The sequence below is a fragment of the Leuresthes tenuis genome, unplaced genomic scaffold, assembly GCF_036924035.1.
Source record: "Leuresthes tenuis unplaced genomic scaffold, fLeuTen1.0.hap1 SCAF_1, whole genome shotgun sequence".
Taxonomy (NCBI): domain Eukaryota; kingdom Metazoa; phylum Chordata; class Actinopteri; order Atheriniformes; family Atherinopsidae; genus Leuresthes; species Leuresthes tenuis.
The window spans coordinates 21,693,846-21,709,575 of record NW_027325355.1 but is presented as its reverse complement, the minus strand read 5'-3'; the positions used below and the strand labels follow the sequence as shown (position 1 = coordinate 21,709,575).

At 40.1% G+C, this 15,730-nt stretch overlaps 1 protein-coding gene and 1 long non-coding RNA gene across 3 annotated transcripts in view; both read right to left on the bottom strand.

The window, feature by feature from the left end:
- LOC140272883 (uncharacterized) overlaps nt 1-15,730 on the bottom strand; it is an 858,120-nt gene that overhangs the window by 497,719 nt on the left and 344,671 nt on the right. The window lies entirely within an intron of this gene.
- Nucleotides 162-15,730, bottom strand: part of LOC140272296 (rho GTPase-activating protein 6-like) — a 43,597-nt gene continuing 28,028 nt past the window's right edge. The window contains exons 3-14 of one of the 2 annotated variants that reach the window (XM_072367725.1): nt 15,401-15,472; nt 11,627-11,775; nt 10,567-10,695; nt 10,260-10,455; nt 10,115-10,170; nt 7,919-8,069; nt 7,643-7,791; nt 4,526-4,705; nt 3,389-3,480; nt 3,056-3,306; nt 2,870-2,941; nt 162-1,911 (exon numbers count right to left, since the gene is read on the bottom strand). In XM_072367725.1, coding sequence (XP_072223826.1) covers nt 1,340-1,911; nt 2,870-2,941; nt 3,056-3,306; nt 3,389-3,480; nt 4,526-4,705; nt 7,643-7,791; nt 7,919-8,069; nt 10,115-10,170; nt 10,260-10,455; nt 10,567-10,695; nt 11,627-11,775; nt 15,401-15,472 — 2,069 coding nt within the window. In that variant the 3' untranslated portion in view covers nt 162-1,339. The remainder of the gene's footprint in view (nt 1,912-2,869; nt 2,942-3,055; nt 3,307-3,388; nt 3,481-4,525; nt 4,706-7,642; nt 7,792-7,918; nt 8,070-10,114; nt 10,171-10,259; nt 10,456-10,566; nt 10,696-11,626; nt 11,776-15,400; nt 15,473-15,730) is intronic. The other variant, XM_072367804.1, reaches the window with a different exon arrangement.

Genomic DNA, 15,730 nt, shown 5'->3' with positions numbered 1-15,730 from the left:
TGGCAGGTTTGAAAAGTGGCATCTGGACAAACCACTGGCTTAGTTTGTGATAAATATTTATAACACAGCGTGTTTCGTCACGTGAGGTTGTTCATCTGAGGCTGTATTTTTTCTTATGGTAGAACCGTGTGATTTTATTTATTTTTTATTATATCCCGATGTGTAAAATCTTAGAATTGAAAGAGGGTGTACTTTTATTCACAACTGTATGTCTAACATTTATTTTATGGTTCTTAAATATTAGTTCTTAAAACATTTTAGTCTATATTCCTTATAAGGACTTTTTAGGCTTTCTAGTAATTTGCATATGAACCAATAAATTACATTTTTGCTTTTGTTATTGTTAGATTTTTGGAAAGGTGGTCCTCACAACCACCAGATAATATAATACTTCCTGTCTTAAATGTGCATCCTCGCTCCAGAAATGAGCAAATGCATGAATGAACTTTACGACAAACATCCTGCAGTGGGAAAAAGAGGCTTTGGCACCTTGTTCCTGCAGAGCAGCAGGTGGCAGGAGCACACATGAGCAAGCTTCCGTCTAATCCATAAGTGAAGCATTTTACATTCAATATTAAAGACAAGAGAAGCAGTCACCGACATCTAGACTGCCAGTTAAGCGACTGACTTGTTTTTAGGTAGATACTTTGAGGCAAATTATATATTTTACATATCAATTTACATGTGATGTTTATGCATTTTGTCAACAATTAAGGGTATACACATATATGTACAGTTCAACGTATCAGACATAGAAACGTAATCCAGCGTTTGATCTTTTCCGAAAGATGGGGCTGAATTTCATTTTTAGTATTCATGCAAAAAGTCTACATTTAGCAGCAATTACTAATGCGTACATCTTAGTGTGTGTAAGGTGAAGAACGTAAAATATATTTAAAAAAAAAAAAGAAGCAAATATTTGCTTCGTGTTCTCCATTAAGAAGACTGAACTCACTTGGAATAAAAAGGATCTGGTGTTATTGTGAAAGGATCATTTTTTGAGGTATTTCTGTTGGCCATTTATTTCTTTTTTAACGCTCCAAAGTCACGATGTCATGATGGACAAAACATATGGGCCAAGATCCATAAAAAAGAAATACTAGTGGCTCTTGGATGTAAAAGTCTGTATGAGGCAGCAGCTGCACACGTAAACAACAACGCCAAGATGCAAGATAGCACAGAGTGTTCATGAAGAGCCAAAGGAAGCCAAAAGGAAAAGCCAAAGGAAAGAAAATGATAGGAATGAGGGGTGATAATCATTTGGAGGGGTTTGATCGTAACATAGGTTGGCTGCTGGAGTTGAAGCTCCACAGATTGGGCAGGAGTTCATCGTCTGAGATCACACTAGTGTTTCAGGCAGTGTGTCAGCATTGTCTGAAGACAGCAGTTGCCAGATCTGCCACCGTTCCCTCTGCCAGTCCTGCCACTCTGGATTCTGCGGAACCATTTGTGCCTCTCTGTTTGACGCTGAGTTACTCGGCACCGAGCTCGGCCTCTGAGGCGCCACGAGCTGAGGGGAACTTTGCGAGCCCGCCAGTCGGTGATTAGCGTTGTACGGGGGAGGAGAGCGGGTGTCGTTAAGCATAGCCGGGCCTCCTTGGCCCGTGTTCACCCCACCGTGAGGTCTGGAGATTGAGTTGACCCCTTGTCCGCTTGCTCGCTGGAGGCCCTGTGTGCTGTTGAGGTGTGGGGTCACAGAGGGGTTGATGTTTAGCTGCAAGCGTGCTCGCCCCATCTCCACATGAGGGCCGGTGCACACTCGGGTGACCGGTGGGTGGGGTCTGATGTCTGTGATGCCAGGTGCTGTCTGAGTCCGTTGTAACATTGTCTGTGGCTTGACATCACCATGGAATCCATCGAGACCTTCCTGTGAGCTGCGGGAGCTTCCCTCTGACATGTTGCTGTGGGAACCTAGAAACACACCATCACTACATCAGTGGAATGAATTAATGTTAATGAATAACACAAAAGACACACATCACAAACAGGTGCTTGACAAAAAAAAAAGCTTTATTAACCTAGGTCTCTAACCTCGTTTTTCAATTCAGAAGATACAAAAAAAAAAACATGTAAAACTGATTTACTTATTCTTATTGTCCCGTAAAAAATACTTTATTTATACCAAAGGGAAATTATAAAAATAAAATATATACACATATATATTGTTCAAATGACATATGTCAGAGGCAAAGGTATATAAAGCTTTGCTTTTTCATATCTGGTTTGTTCTGTCTGTGAAGTAAAAGCTACACCTAAATGTATCCAGTAAATATTGATCAGTCCTGAACATCAGTTGTGAGAAATTTCAGCCGAGGAAGAGTTTGATTCAGGTGTTCGTGGGAGGATTGAGGTCTTTCTATAGGATTTGGACTTCAGGTTTTGAGGGCATAACTTGTCTGCTTCGGACTGTTGCTGCATGGCCAACTTACTCTTGAGATTCAGTTCACAGACAGATGTTCTGACATCTTCCTTTGGAATTTATTGAAATAGAATTTACAATTGAGAATTCCATCAATGATGCCAAACTGATCCAAACCATGATACCACCACCACCATGTTTCACATATGTGATAATGTTCTTATCTTCCAATTTGGTCTCTTTACCTCCTTCTGACTTGTCCAGTTTAGTAAACTGCTGATAGCCAGTGAAATGCGTATTTCTATCTAAATGAATGTGAACAACCCCGTGGACTGTTAGGTGCCAGCGTTAGAATGTATAAGAATTTCAAGCACCATTGCACTTAGTTAAGAACAAAAGCAAAATGGTCTGTTTAAATTAATGACCTGAATAAATAATCAAAACCAGCACATACTGCTAAGGCTCATATGGAATACCATATGCAGTGTGTCTGATTTCAATGTTTGTTACCTGTATATGATTGGTTCTTGAGTGCTGGTTTGAGAGTACTGTGCCATGTGCCCCAAATGCTAGCATGCTCCTCTGAAAGAAGCAAATTCTTACTGTTACTTAATTATATGACTAATTGAGGTCTATAAATTGATAACATATTGCGATCATCTATCAGCGTGAATAATAGGGCTTAGTAGAGCTCACCTTTGGAGCCCCAAGTGTCAGTTCCAGGCTCTCCACTCCAGCCAGCCACCTGCCCCACCACAGAGTACTGTTCTGGGACACGAAAGTGCTGTTCGTTGGCCGGGCTGCCTTGTTCCCCTCTGCGTTCGCTCAGGACTGGGGAGTTGTTGTCATAAGGGGACACTTCACCACTGGACACCTTGTTAGAATCACTGGATGAATGCTGCTCACTCAGGTTGAAGGGCTCCTCTGACTGCAACAGGTCCGGGCATCTGTGGGAACATGAAAGTCGGGTTGTAAGATGTAATGCGTAACGGAAACAAGAAACTATGCTAGTGTATGTGTGCAACTCACTGTGATGCTTTTCTCCTCAAAAGGTAATCAACCACATCTGGATCGGTCTCAAGAAGGCTCATCAAAACTTCATTTTGAAGATCAGGGGGCACCTACAATAACATCAACAATTTGGGTGAATTAAAATCAACTTTACAGCCTTGAAATCAACCAATTGTTTGCCCTGAGTTGGCATTTACCTTTCAAAATGAGACTGAATGGCTTTTTTTTTCTTTTAGTTTTCCCATAAGTTACAAGAATCTGATCATCTTCAGTTCAGTTCTTGCAATCTAAACTTTACTGATGCAAAAATGTTTCCTGAACTTAGAGAAATATAGATTTGTATTTTTTTTAAACAAGCTATGACAGCTTTGTTGCAAGTTTGACGACACAGTCAATACCTTGTGAAGAAAAAAATTTTTATCCACATTTCTAGTACATTTCTTATATATGTTCTTCTTAATTGTTAGATTTGAGGCAAGCCGATTAAGCTGAACACAGTCCATAAACCAAAAGTTTACCATTCTCAAATACTTTGGAATTAAAAGTTACAAGATCACCAACAAACCCGAGCAAAAGCAGGTTCCAAAACACCTTTCAGATGTTATTCATAGAGCTTGAGCTGCCTACAAATCTGTTTTTCCTCACCAAGATTGAGCAAGCCAGTCCCAGTTCACAATGTGCAATTAATAGCGCTTCGTTGGCTTACAGAAGGGAATGTAAGCCCCAGGGGAAAGGCTGTGGCAAATAACAAAATATAATAATTAAGTTTTTGGACATGATGTAGCCCTCTCTGCTTGTCAGGTAGAAAAGAGCAAAAGCAAATTAAGAGGTGGTATTCTGTACACAATCCTGACCTCTTGACAGCACATACGGGATATCACACTGGAGAGAACAATCTCTAGTGTGTCGATGACAAGGTCTTGATCCTCTCATCAGGTAACTGGCTTGACAGACCTTTCACAAGTCATTCTAAACAAAGCAACAAAGTCACTCTGTTTTTTCCAGAATTTCCTCTTAGCGGTCGTTTACAGCTCTTTGTATCTGCTACTAATTCATATTCAAACTAAGATACAATCATTATCTGTTATGCCAAGGAGAATTGTCTTACTTTAAACCTACATAGCAAAGGTGAATGTGAGACTGCGAGTCACTGACCATGAAGAGTGTTTGGTAGCTGGCAATCATCCTCTGCAGTACGGCGATGACAGCTGTACTCTCCTCGGCCCTGGCTGAGCTCTGGACACTGAACTCCTTGTCCGAGCTCTTCTGTTTGTGGAGCAGGTTGGGCCCAAAGATAGTAGCAAGGTTTAAAGATGTCATCTTGTTCCCTGTAATCTGAAATTGGAATTCGGACACAAAAATGCACAGTTCCGTTAGGGACAGACTTTGTCACTCTTCATCCCAATGGATTTCATAGTCACCAGAATAATTGCAAATTAAAAAAAAGAGTTTTTTGATGTTGTTCAAAATCAAACTTAGTCATCTGCAACTATAAAGCAAGGCATTTACATGTGATGTTTGTGTTAAAAGGCACAAATAACAGTGGTTTTGGATAAACTATTAGATGGCACCATCATTTAAACTGTTACAATGGTAATGAGTTGTAGTATTTTTGTCATTAGCATGCTAACATTCCTGTTGTGACACAGCTAACTACCTGCTACAAAGTAGGTGAATGGTTACTGTCTTAAGTTTGCGTGTTGAGATACTAAAACTGTCTAAATACTGTAGCATTTAGAAAAATATGCAACCTGCCTGTTTATGAGCAAAATACAAAGCAGAGTGAATTGGCATTCTTATCGAAATACTGTGTTCTATGAAGGGCAATGCAATTATTACAAGCAAGTAAATAAACTGTATGATTAAACTGTAGTATGATTAGAGCTTTGTCCAGTCACAGTTCACATGTGTGGGTGCAGACATCATGAAGTGGCCTTTAATGCTGTATTGTAGTGTAGATACTTCTACAAAATTTGAGAAACTGGAAAATGATTTTCTAGCCACAGCTTGCCCTTTATGTTCTGCAAAGTCTGCTGCACTGTCAGCAACAGTTTTCTTCCCTTATGAGGAAAAACGTTCAAAGATACTTGAAAAACACCGCAGAAATGACATCACTGTGTATTTCTGTGATTACACAATGTTTGGAGTCATTTCTTCCCCTCTCTACTAACTCTTCCTCTCTCCCCTTATCCTTCCACTTCTCTCTGTCATGTTCATCCCCATGCCATCCAACTTTTGTATCTTTTGACATACCCCCTCTCTGTTTTTGTTCATCTGAGCAAATGTTGGATAGTACGATGGCTGCCTTTTTGCTAGGGTTGAGTGATGGTGCAATCCTGTGACACATTTAGCAACTAAGATTATAAGCCCTTAAAAGTTTGAAAAACTACATTAGTTTTCTTGTTTAGTTTACTCCCTTTCCACTCCCAGTCCCAACAGAGAGATGGGAAACACAAGAAGCCAAAAAGTACTGATGAGTTTTCCCAGACAACTTTAAAACAGTTGGACTTCCTGCCACAGACTAAGATACTGGGGCCATCAGTCCGTGAAAGGAAAACGGCACATATCAATGTCTGGGTTAATGCTTATGCAAACACACCAAGATAACAAAACACATTTCCATCTGTGCAAAGTGTTGCTCACACATGCCCCTGAACAACACACACACATAAACACTATCTGGCTTAAAAAAAAAGTGATATTATGTATAGTGCATAGAAAACAATTATAGACACTCATACATGTATGAGTCCGTGGTTTGGGGAAATAAGCACTAGTTCACCACATTTGACCTTTACCCCTACCATGCATTACAGCCTATAATTTGGATGTATATTTTTAAATTTGATGTAATTAACCTATTCAAAATCATTCAAATTAGTGGAGCTTAAAAAAAATTAAAAACTGAAACGTGTGAGCATAAGATCTGATGCAGCCTGCAGCCTTTGGAAGTCCCAAAATTAGCTTGATTAAGTCCACCTGTGTGCAGTCTAAGTGTCACATGATCTCATTATACTCACACCTTCTGTGAGTCAGGAGCACAAAAAAAAAATCAAGGTGCTCTCCAAATAGATCAAGAACAAAGATCTGGAGTACTACACTCTATGGTTGGGTTATGAAAAAAATATTTGAAAGTGTAACTTGGAGCAGCACCATTAAAGAATTGAAAGAATGACAATAAAACCAACCTGCCAAGAAAAGAAAAAGACAAAAAAAGCATGTTAGAAGTTTACCAAAAGGCATATGGATGTTCCCCAAGCATGTGGAGGAGGGAAATCTAGTCAGCTGAGACAAGAATTTAACTTTCTGATGAACACTGAAACACTAAAGCATTGATCATCTTGATAACACCATCCCTCAGGTAAAACATGGTGGTGGCATACTATGAAAATGCTTGCCATTGGCAGGCCCTGGGAAAAAGGTCATAGTTGAAGAAATTTTGCTTAATGTCAGCACTGGTTTCAGTCTTCCAGAGAATTGAGACTTGGGCATGGGTTCACCATTAACAATGACAGCCTGAAGCATGTTGCTGAAGCAACACTTGAATGCTTTAAAGGGAAACCTGTCATTTTTTTTTAATGATCTGGTTAATGCTCAGACTTCAATCTGAATGAGAGTATGTGGCAAAACTTAAAGGTTGCTGTACTCCAGCTGAACCCATCCAGTTTGAAGAAGCTGGAGTAGTTCGGTCTTGATGAATGGGCATAAATCCAAGTCCCAGTGTAATAATCCTATTATTTGTCCAGTGTCTGCATTTCTGAAATAATACTTTGTACAGACACCTAATTATTACACTCGTGTACAATCTGCCATTTAGCTGACTCACACTTTTTCCCACCATTAAGGCTCCACAATCACAATCACATAGAAAGATACTAACATGTTTATTTGCTTTGTCAGACCTCCCCGAAGTTAAGGTGTTTTCTGATCGTCAGAGTAGTCGTTTCATGGTAAATTCTACAACCAATAGTAGCTAAGTATCAAGCGACCAGTCGTCTAGAGTGCAGATGTGGAGCAAATGCAGCTATTCCCATAATCTCCTCAAAACTACTTAGCATCAGTGTTTGTGCTGTGCACGTGATCTTTCAGTCACTGAACACTATGTATACAAGCAAGTGTAACTAAATGCTTCCTGTCACTTTTTTGTGGTTATTTCCAGCTAATGAGGTGGAAACAAAACGCGAGTAAGCTGCCCACAAGCTTTTTGGACATGTTTGCATGACTAACAAGCGCTACATTTGGTACTTTCTTTTTTTCTTGTTTTGCTCTCACCTTCTGTCCGTCTTTGTCTTGCTGGCCATGTGCATGGTCAGCCACAGTGGACAGAAACTCCAGCAGCCGGTGAAGAGTGTCACTGTTGCATGCTGGAAGCAGGTAGATCAGAAGCTGAGTGACGCTCTGCTGCTCATCAGAATCCAACACTGCAGCACAGATGAAGAATGGAATAAGTGTAAAAGAGAAATAGTGGCAAAGTGGGAAAAAAAAGATTGTAACAGAAGGAGATATGTGAGAAGAGGATAGGAGGCAGAAAGGTAACAGGATGCTCACATGCGGTGTTAATGAAGGCTGTGTAGAGCTCCTTGGTTAGGAGAGGGTCAGGCATGTCCCTGAGGAACTCCTTCAGCAGAGCTGCCACATCATGAACACTGTGCTCCTCATCCAGCTGGACATCGACACCACGATCAAACTCCTCACGCAGCTGAGGGTGGGTCACAAAGAAATGCAAAGGCAAGAGAGAAAAAGAGGAAAAGGGGGATTCAGAATCATCCTTTGCGCACAACAATGGACATTATATTCTTTGTAGCGCACACACCCACAAACAATCCCTTCCTTTTGGTCCTCCAAATGACCTGGTAGATGCATTCCAACTAGTTCTCCCAGTATGGGCTGTAATCTTGACCATCTGACCTTTTGGATGACTTCCAGAGAGTTACACAGCTCATTCCAGGCCAGGATGATTAATTTTATTAAGGATCAGGTAAGAGTAGCAACTCATACACATAAAAAACATTCTGACTTAAGAGCTTTCTTCTGATAAATGTCCTTAAGCACAGCTTCAGCAGAATAATTTGCATGTTATGAAATGTTAAACTGATAAAAACATTATTTCATGAGTGACAAACAAGGGTTTATGGTCTCCAGCAGTAGCAATTTTGAGAGCAATATATCACTAAGGCAAAATTATTTGGATCTCATTAGTGTAGAAAATAACAATGTTGGCAGTTTAAAAATTGATAATATATCAGTTTCCAAAGAATGCAAGAAATAGAAGCAAGAAGTTATGAAAGATATGACATTTATTTTTTGATTGTGTCTGTAAAAGACTATGCAGGAAGAAAGCTTGTTAATCCAAAACTTAAAAGATTAATTGCAAACACTGTCAGTGACGTCTGAGGGCCCAAGAATCAAAGGGATCCAATTGTGATTTTCATTGCCCTGTCCCTGTGTACAGATGTTTCCTGATTCTCTCAATCTTTTTGGTATTTATGTATAATAGATGATAGACTACTCAACACCTAGAGAATTTTACACTGAAGAACATTATTCTGCAATTGCTCTACAATTTGTAGACACTGTTTTGTTTGTCGATCACTGCACCTCTGCCACCACATCTTCACATCTGGGACTCTGCCTCTCTAAGATGCTCTTTTTATACCCAATAACGTTAGTGACCTGTTGCTGAGGAACCTAATTAGTTACCACATGTTCCTCCAGCTGTTTCATTTGAACATACTTTTCCAGACGTCTGTTGCCACTGTCCCAACTTTTTGGATGTGTTCAAGATGAGATCATATTTTCATGTCTTACTTTGAACACTTGGTATGTTTTTTTATGTTCTGTTGTGAAGAAGATATTTTTTGAGACTTTTTGAAATTATTGCATTCTGTTTTAATGTACATTTCTATATAGCATCCCAACTTTTTGGGAAATGGGGTTGTATATTAAGGCTGATTACACTAAGTTTTTCATGAGTAACATATTAAATTACTGTATGTTGGATCAATCTAAAGCTACTATTAGGTATATTTTATGCTTGAAAACAAGCTATTTCCTATTCTGATAATGATTAGTCCTAAAAACTTTGTTTGGTATCATTATAAAGACCCATACAGACCCAGAAGTGAATATATGATGGGATCCATTACGATTGTGACCAGCGGAACGGCAAGCACTGGCCAAACAACTGGCCACGCTGATTGCGCCATGAAACTTGACTCTGATTTGAGCTTTCTATTACAGTGTATACTGTAAAAGGTAGTAGATAATGAAAAGTGTAGCAGTGTCCAGATTAACTTCTCATCATCTGGTATAACGAAAACAACATTCAGATATCCTTTCAGGTCAGCATGTCTGTATTTCTGAGGCTTATGATGAAAAAAAAGTTCATGCAGGATGCCATGCAGCAAAAATGCAATGGATGAAGCTTTGGAAGCATGAGCAGCACATTGCAGTGTAACGTGTTAGTTATCACACACTACTCTGAGAGAACAGGTTTTGTTTGTTGCCTGTTGATGTTCATGGATGGAAAGAAATGTGTGAAGAACATTTCACACAGTTTCACTTTCTTCCAAACTGGCTTTGGAGTTGTTTTTGAGAAAGTTTGGCGATGACGTGTGATTTATTTGTAGATTCAAAGGGTCACTAAATGCTTGATGTGTTTGAAAGCAACCCACCCGAGCACCTGTGGGAGATTTTGCACCAAATTAAGGAACTCTTTTGAAAGATTGCAAGAAGAATACTCACTTGTCGGACTCTCTTCTTAGAGCTTCCAACTCTGAAGATCCCAACAGTCTGCAAACCTGAGTGGATAATGCGAACAACCTCAATGAATTTAAGTTAAGACTGGAGGTGCATATATGAGAGTCGCAGAAATTAGGTAGCAGCTCACCATATTTTTCGATGTGCTGACAGCAGCTGTCGACCACCCGGGGCACTTGACGGTAGATGGGATTGAGGCTCAGCCTTTTGTCCCTGTGCTTTTCCTTTTTGCTCGGTGTTTCAGCCGGCAGAGAGAGTTGCAGTGCCTCGAGGAGGCGGGACTGGTTGTCGTCCAGGTCTGTGATGGAGTCCACTGACATGCCTCCCTGGGGAGGTGATCATGTATTGGATTCAAGCTAAATTGACTTAATAAAAACAAATAAACCCCCCTGAGACCTGTATGTGATTCTTGGATGAATTTTAAAGCATTGCCTTACCCTTCTGCGGGCCCGTGGTGCAGATTCAGGAGTGTTGGGGGATGTCGATTCATTGGCAGTCTCTGATGTGGAACTCAATGATGAGTTACTGCTGGATAACTCCTTGTTGGATGGCCGCTTGGTGGCAAACTTCAGGATACATGATGAAAGAGACTGGTTTAGCTTTTTCTTGTTTTTTTTTTATGGGAAAATACAACTCTAGACACTTCATATACAGTAAAGTGCAAGTCTTGAGCCAGCCTTGAGCCACACGTTATAGTTTGCTTCCAAGCAGCCAGACTTCCTTGTAGTTGTTTAAAGTGGTCTTCTACAGTTTTGCTCCTGGTTTTCTGAAGGTTTTTGTTGGACATTGACAGCTTTTTCACCCATTTTCAGTCCAGCCTTTGTGCTTGACAATTTAGCAAAGAGTCTATTTTAGCACTTGCATACTCACAAATCTTAGGTACAGGTTACTAACAGTCTGTCTCAAAGACACATAACCTGTTCCCATTTCTTTAGTTGCCTCAGTGAAAAATACATAAGATAACAGTTTGACATATGTACAATAGTATTTTTATACCAACAAGGTGATTCCCAAAGACCTATTAGCTGCAAATTATCTCAGCATGTTGTGCAGTGTGTCCATAAAATGTTGAGGAAACTGGACAAGTGGAGGACAAAAGAAGTGGCAGGCCTAAAATAAAATAAAATTTAAAAAAAACGACAGCATGTAAACAGTATCTGAAGGTGCAGTCCTTAAGAAATAGGGCAAGATCCATTAAAGGCCTGACACAGGACCTGAGAGATGCATCTGGACCTTCAGTTGATTCAGTGAAGCTTGTCTAAGAGGGTTCAGACAGTGTTGGATTATAAATGTGCTCAGACCAAATATTGACCTTCAAACATGTTAGAATTGCACAAAACACTGTATTTCCTTTTTTGTTTGCATATGTCTCAGTAAATAGCTGTTGCTATTTCCAGTTTTACTTGTAATACGTAAAGAAATAGGGGATGGCTCAAGACTTTTGTACAGTTTTTTTATGGAAAACGCAGGGACAGACTCATAGATGAGTTAAAAGACCTGTAGAATGGATGAGACAAGGTCAGAGGAGTCTTTGTGCTCCTCCCGCTGAGGAGGGTCCTGACGATAACCATCCTGACGCTGCCTGTGTGTTCTGTCGTTAGCGATGACCTGGGAGAGGGATATACTGAAAGCCCGGGGTATGCATTCTGTGGGTTCAAAAGAAGGAAAGAGAGAGAAGAATGCAGAAGAAAAATAGTAGTTAAAACAGAAACATCAAATGTATCTATTAATCACATCTGTTGAAGCTTGGCTTTTACACAAATGCTATAAAAACATCACAGTATCTTTACCATGTCAGTTAAGACTCTTACCGCGCAATTAAAATAGTACATCTGTTTTCCAAAATAATACGTAATCTGGCTATGACAGCCCACCAATTCTAACGCCTTTGACCAAAATAACCCAACTTTGATGCTTCCCACCCACAAGTAATATAATGTTCCCCCATGCAAGTCATTTTTAGAAACTGTTCAGCACTGACGAGTGTAAATAAGAGCCTGCTTGTATGCCTGTGTTCCATTTTCCCTAATTCCAAACTGTGAGAGAGGGGTAAAGTTTACACAAAAATCAGGTGTTTCAAAATTTTAATCAACTCAGGAGTTACTCCCTATGGAAACTAGAGTGGTACCTCTGATGGATGCATATAGGCAGGAGCTGAATTATGTGCACAGATCCTTTGGAAGCGGAATGATGTCATGCTGGGCCATCACAGGATATATATTCCATGATACACAATCCCAGAGCCTGAGCCAACAGTTGAGAAAAAACATGCAGCTGTGCAGCATGTGTGTGTGTGAGAGAGAGATGAAATGTAGAAAAGAGGCTAAGGAAGACAGAGAGAAGGAAAGCAAAATGCATTCCACAACCACAAGTGGAGGGCTGTGGTTTGTGAACAACATGACCGCTAACACTGTGACACAACGAATTTGCTCTGGAGCCTCACAGCGTTAACAGGGCTTACATAACCACTCACACTCATTTTTATACTCAATCTGATTCGCATGATGGGGAGGATTTTGCAAGTGTAGTACACAGTATTTCAGGTCTGCATTCATCAAGCTGTGTCAGAATTTCAGAAATCTACATGTTCCAGGCCTACAGCTGCTTAGGATATGTTGCTTCTCATCTGTGTTCGTGTAGTGAGTGCACATGTACTGTATATACTAGACTTTCTCTCAGTTCACGAAGAAATCATCTCACAGCCTGAGGAAAGTTGCGAATAACTTGAGTCTTGTTTTTTTAATGAGTACAGATGGGCGTAGATCACAGCAAAATAGAACAAACGTGCTAAAAAGTATCAGCCCCTTATCAGAAAAATCGTTGGTTTAACTGGCGAAAACGCAGCCTTTAGCTATGCTCAAAGCAGCTTTTAAGCCATGTTTGCCCTTATAGATCGCCAGAGGTGCGATCATAACAAATCTACAGCTCCGATTTCTCAGCCTTTTCCTCATCTCTCTGTGTGTCTCTTGCAGAGAAAAGACTGAGCCGACTTCAAAGTGGAATACAGGGATGGTATTTGGGGACCCCAGGAGAAAATTAAACCTAGAATCCCTTTGTTGTTTGGAACACAGGTACATCTGAGCCTTCTGGGCTCTGGAGGAGAAGCAAGGCATGCACTGGAAGAAAAAAAAAAAAATCCACCTACACGAAGTTTACACTCGCGGTCTTACACTGACATAACTCTGACAGGCACGTCTGAATAACTGGATTTTTTTCTCATCAACATGAGCTCATATGTAACCTGAAAGTTTATTTACACAGCTGGGAAACAGGGGCCTGATCATCATTACAATCTAAAACTAATGAAGTGGACACAGTTGACAAAAAGCTTAATTTCAATATGACGTCAAACTATGAGGAAAAAAAAAAAACTTTAATGACAAAGACAAAGCTTGGATGAATGCAATCTCCCTGCAAAGAAGTGCTTAATAAAGGGAGGTTGTGAGCTGCACCATGACAGGTGTAACATTTGAGCTTTTGAACAGCTTTGAACCTGAGTTGACACAAGTTCTTGATGAGTTGATTTTTTAAAAGTTGTTTCTGTGTTTACAAAAAGTTATATGTAAAGCCCCTAGGCCCATTTGAGTCTAGCTGAATATAACGTACACATGCAGGAGTGATCTGTAAACCAAATGGATAGTTTGGAAGTTTGAGAAGTTCAATTTTATACAATTCCAGTTGCTCTAACATGTTTTTATGCATTTCAAGTTGTTTTTTTGTTCGACTACAATACATAATAATTTGTTTGGGTTTTAATAAGGTACATATTGAATAGTTTCTTGTTTGTTTTGCAGTTGTACAGTTATCTTGAACTACTCTTGATCATATACATTCATGTGAAAAATAATTTACACCCTCTCTCATCAGCTATGATTTGAGAGAAGCAATTGTTGCTGCGCATCAATCTGGGAAGGGTTATAAGGCCATTTCCAACTATTTGGAGTCCATCATTCTACAGAGAGAAATTCACAAGTGGAAAACATTCAAGACAGCTGTCAGTCCTCCCAGGAGTGGACATCCCATCAAGTTCACCCTAAAGTGAAAAAGCCAAGAGCTACATCTCAGACTCTCCAGGCCTCAGTTAGCATGTTAAAGGTTAAAGTTCATGACAGCACAATTAGAAAAAGCCTGAACAAGGATGGCTTGTTTGGAAGGGCTGCAGGAGAAAGCCTCTTCTCTCTAAAAATAACATGGCAGCACAGCTTAGGTTTGCAAAGCTGCATCTGAACAAACTACAAGACTTCTGGAACAATGTCCTTTGGACAGACCATACCCAAGTGGAGATGTTTGGTCATAATGCACAGCAGCATGTTTGGAGGAAACCAAACACAGCATATCAGCACAAACACCTCATACCAACTGTCAAGCACAGTGGTGGAGGGCTGATGATCTGGGCTTGTTCTGCAGCCACAGGACCTGGGCACCTTGCAGTTATTGAGTCCACCATGAACTCCATGAAATACCAAAGTATTCTAGAGTCAGATGCGAGGCCATCTGTCCGACAGCTAAAGCTGGGCTAAAACTGGCTCATCAACAGGACAATGATCCCAAACACAGCAGCAAATCTACAACAGAATGTGTGAAAAAGAAAAGAATTGAGGTGTTGCAATGGTCAGTGAGCTGAAGCATGATTGTAAAAAAGAGCGGACCAAAATTCCTCCACAGTGACGTGAGACACTGATAACTCTATATGGAAAACTACTTAGTTCAAGTTAAGGTGGCTCTACAAGGTGCTCAATCACGGGGTGACTTTTTGTTCGCACTTGTGAAATAAATGACACAATGTAATATGTCAAAAGATTGTTTACTTTGGTGTCATTTATTTTTCAAATCAGTTGAACACAACATGAGAGCATTCCCATTCTAAAAGTTAAACAAAGTTAAACTTTTTTTATTTCATACTGTGAGCTTTTCTCCGTTTGAGCTTTGTTGGCTCAGGTCATTTTCTCCATCTGCTAAATCAGCACAGTTTGCTCAGGGCAGCACAGTGGCTGCTTCTCAGAACCAGTCCACTTACAAAGAGTCCTTCCACTTAAGCTAAATATAAACTGTTAAAGCCAGTAAACAGAACCTGTGTTTTTATAATCTCACCGTTCACCTGCCTGAGGGGTGGAGACCACAAACTGGCCCTCTGTCTCACCAGCAGGAGAGCAGGATGGACATGATATTTTACACCATAAAAGTACATGAATAAGTAAATAAGAATAGAGACAAAGAGAGAAAACCCTATGAAGTGAGATTTGTGAGTATGCATTAAAAATCTTGGCGTACCTTTGTCCTTACTCTTCTCTTTTGCTAGGGAGTCCAGCTTCCTTCTAAGCGACTTTTTCCTCTTCTGTCCATCTGTTCCACAGGGGAAAAAAGAAAAAAGGAATACAAGTAATTATTCATCTGAAACAAATGGTTCCCATATCTGCGGCATCTTATCTGGCTTATTATATTTAATAAGCTTATGTCAGGAATGCAGACATAAATTAACCACAGGGGGAAAGCTGTCCGTGAAATCCACTTAACTAAACAGTCAGGTCAGATTTGGTAGCAGCCACCATAAAAAAGCACTATCAAAACACATTTAGTTGCTTGTACTGTTTATCTAAACCA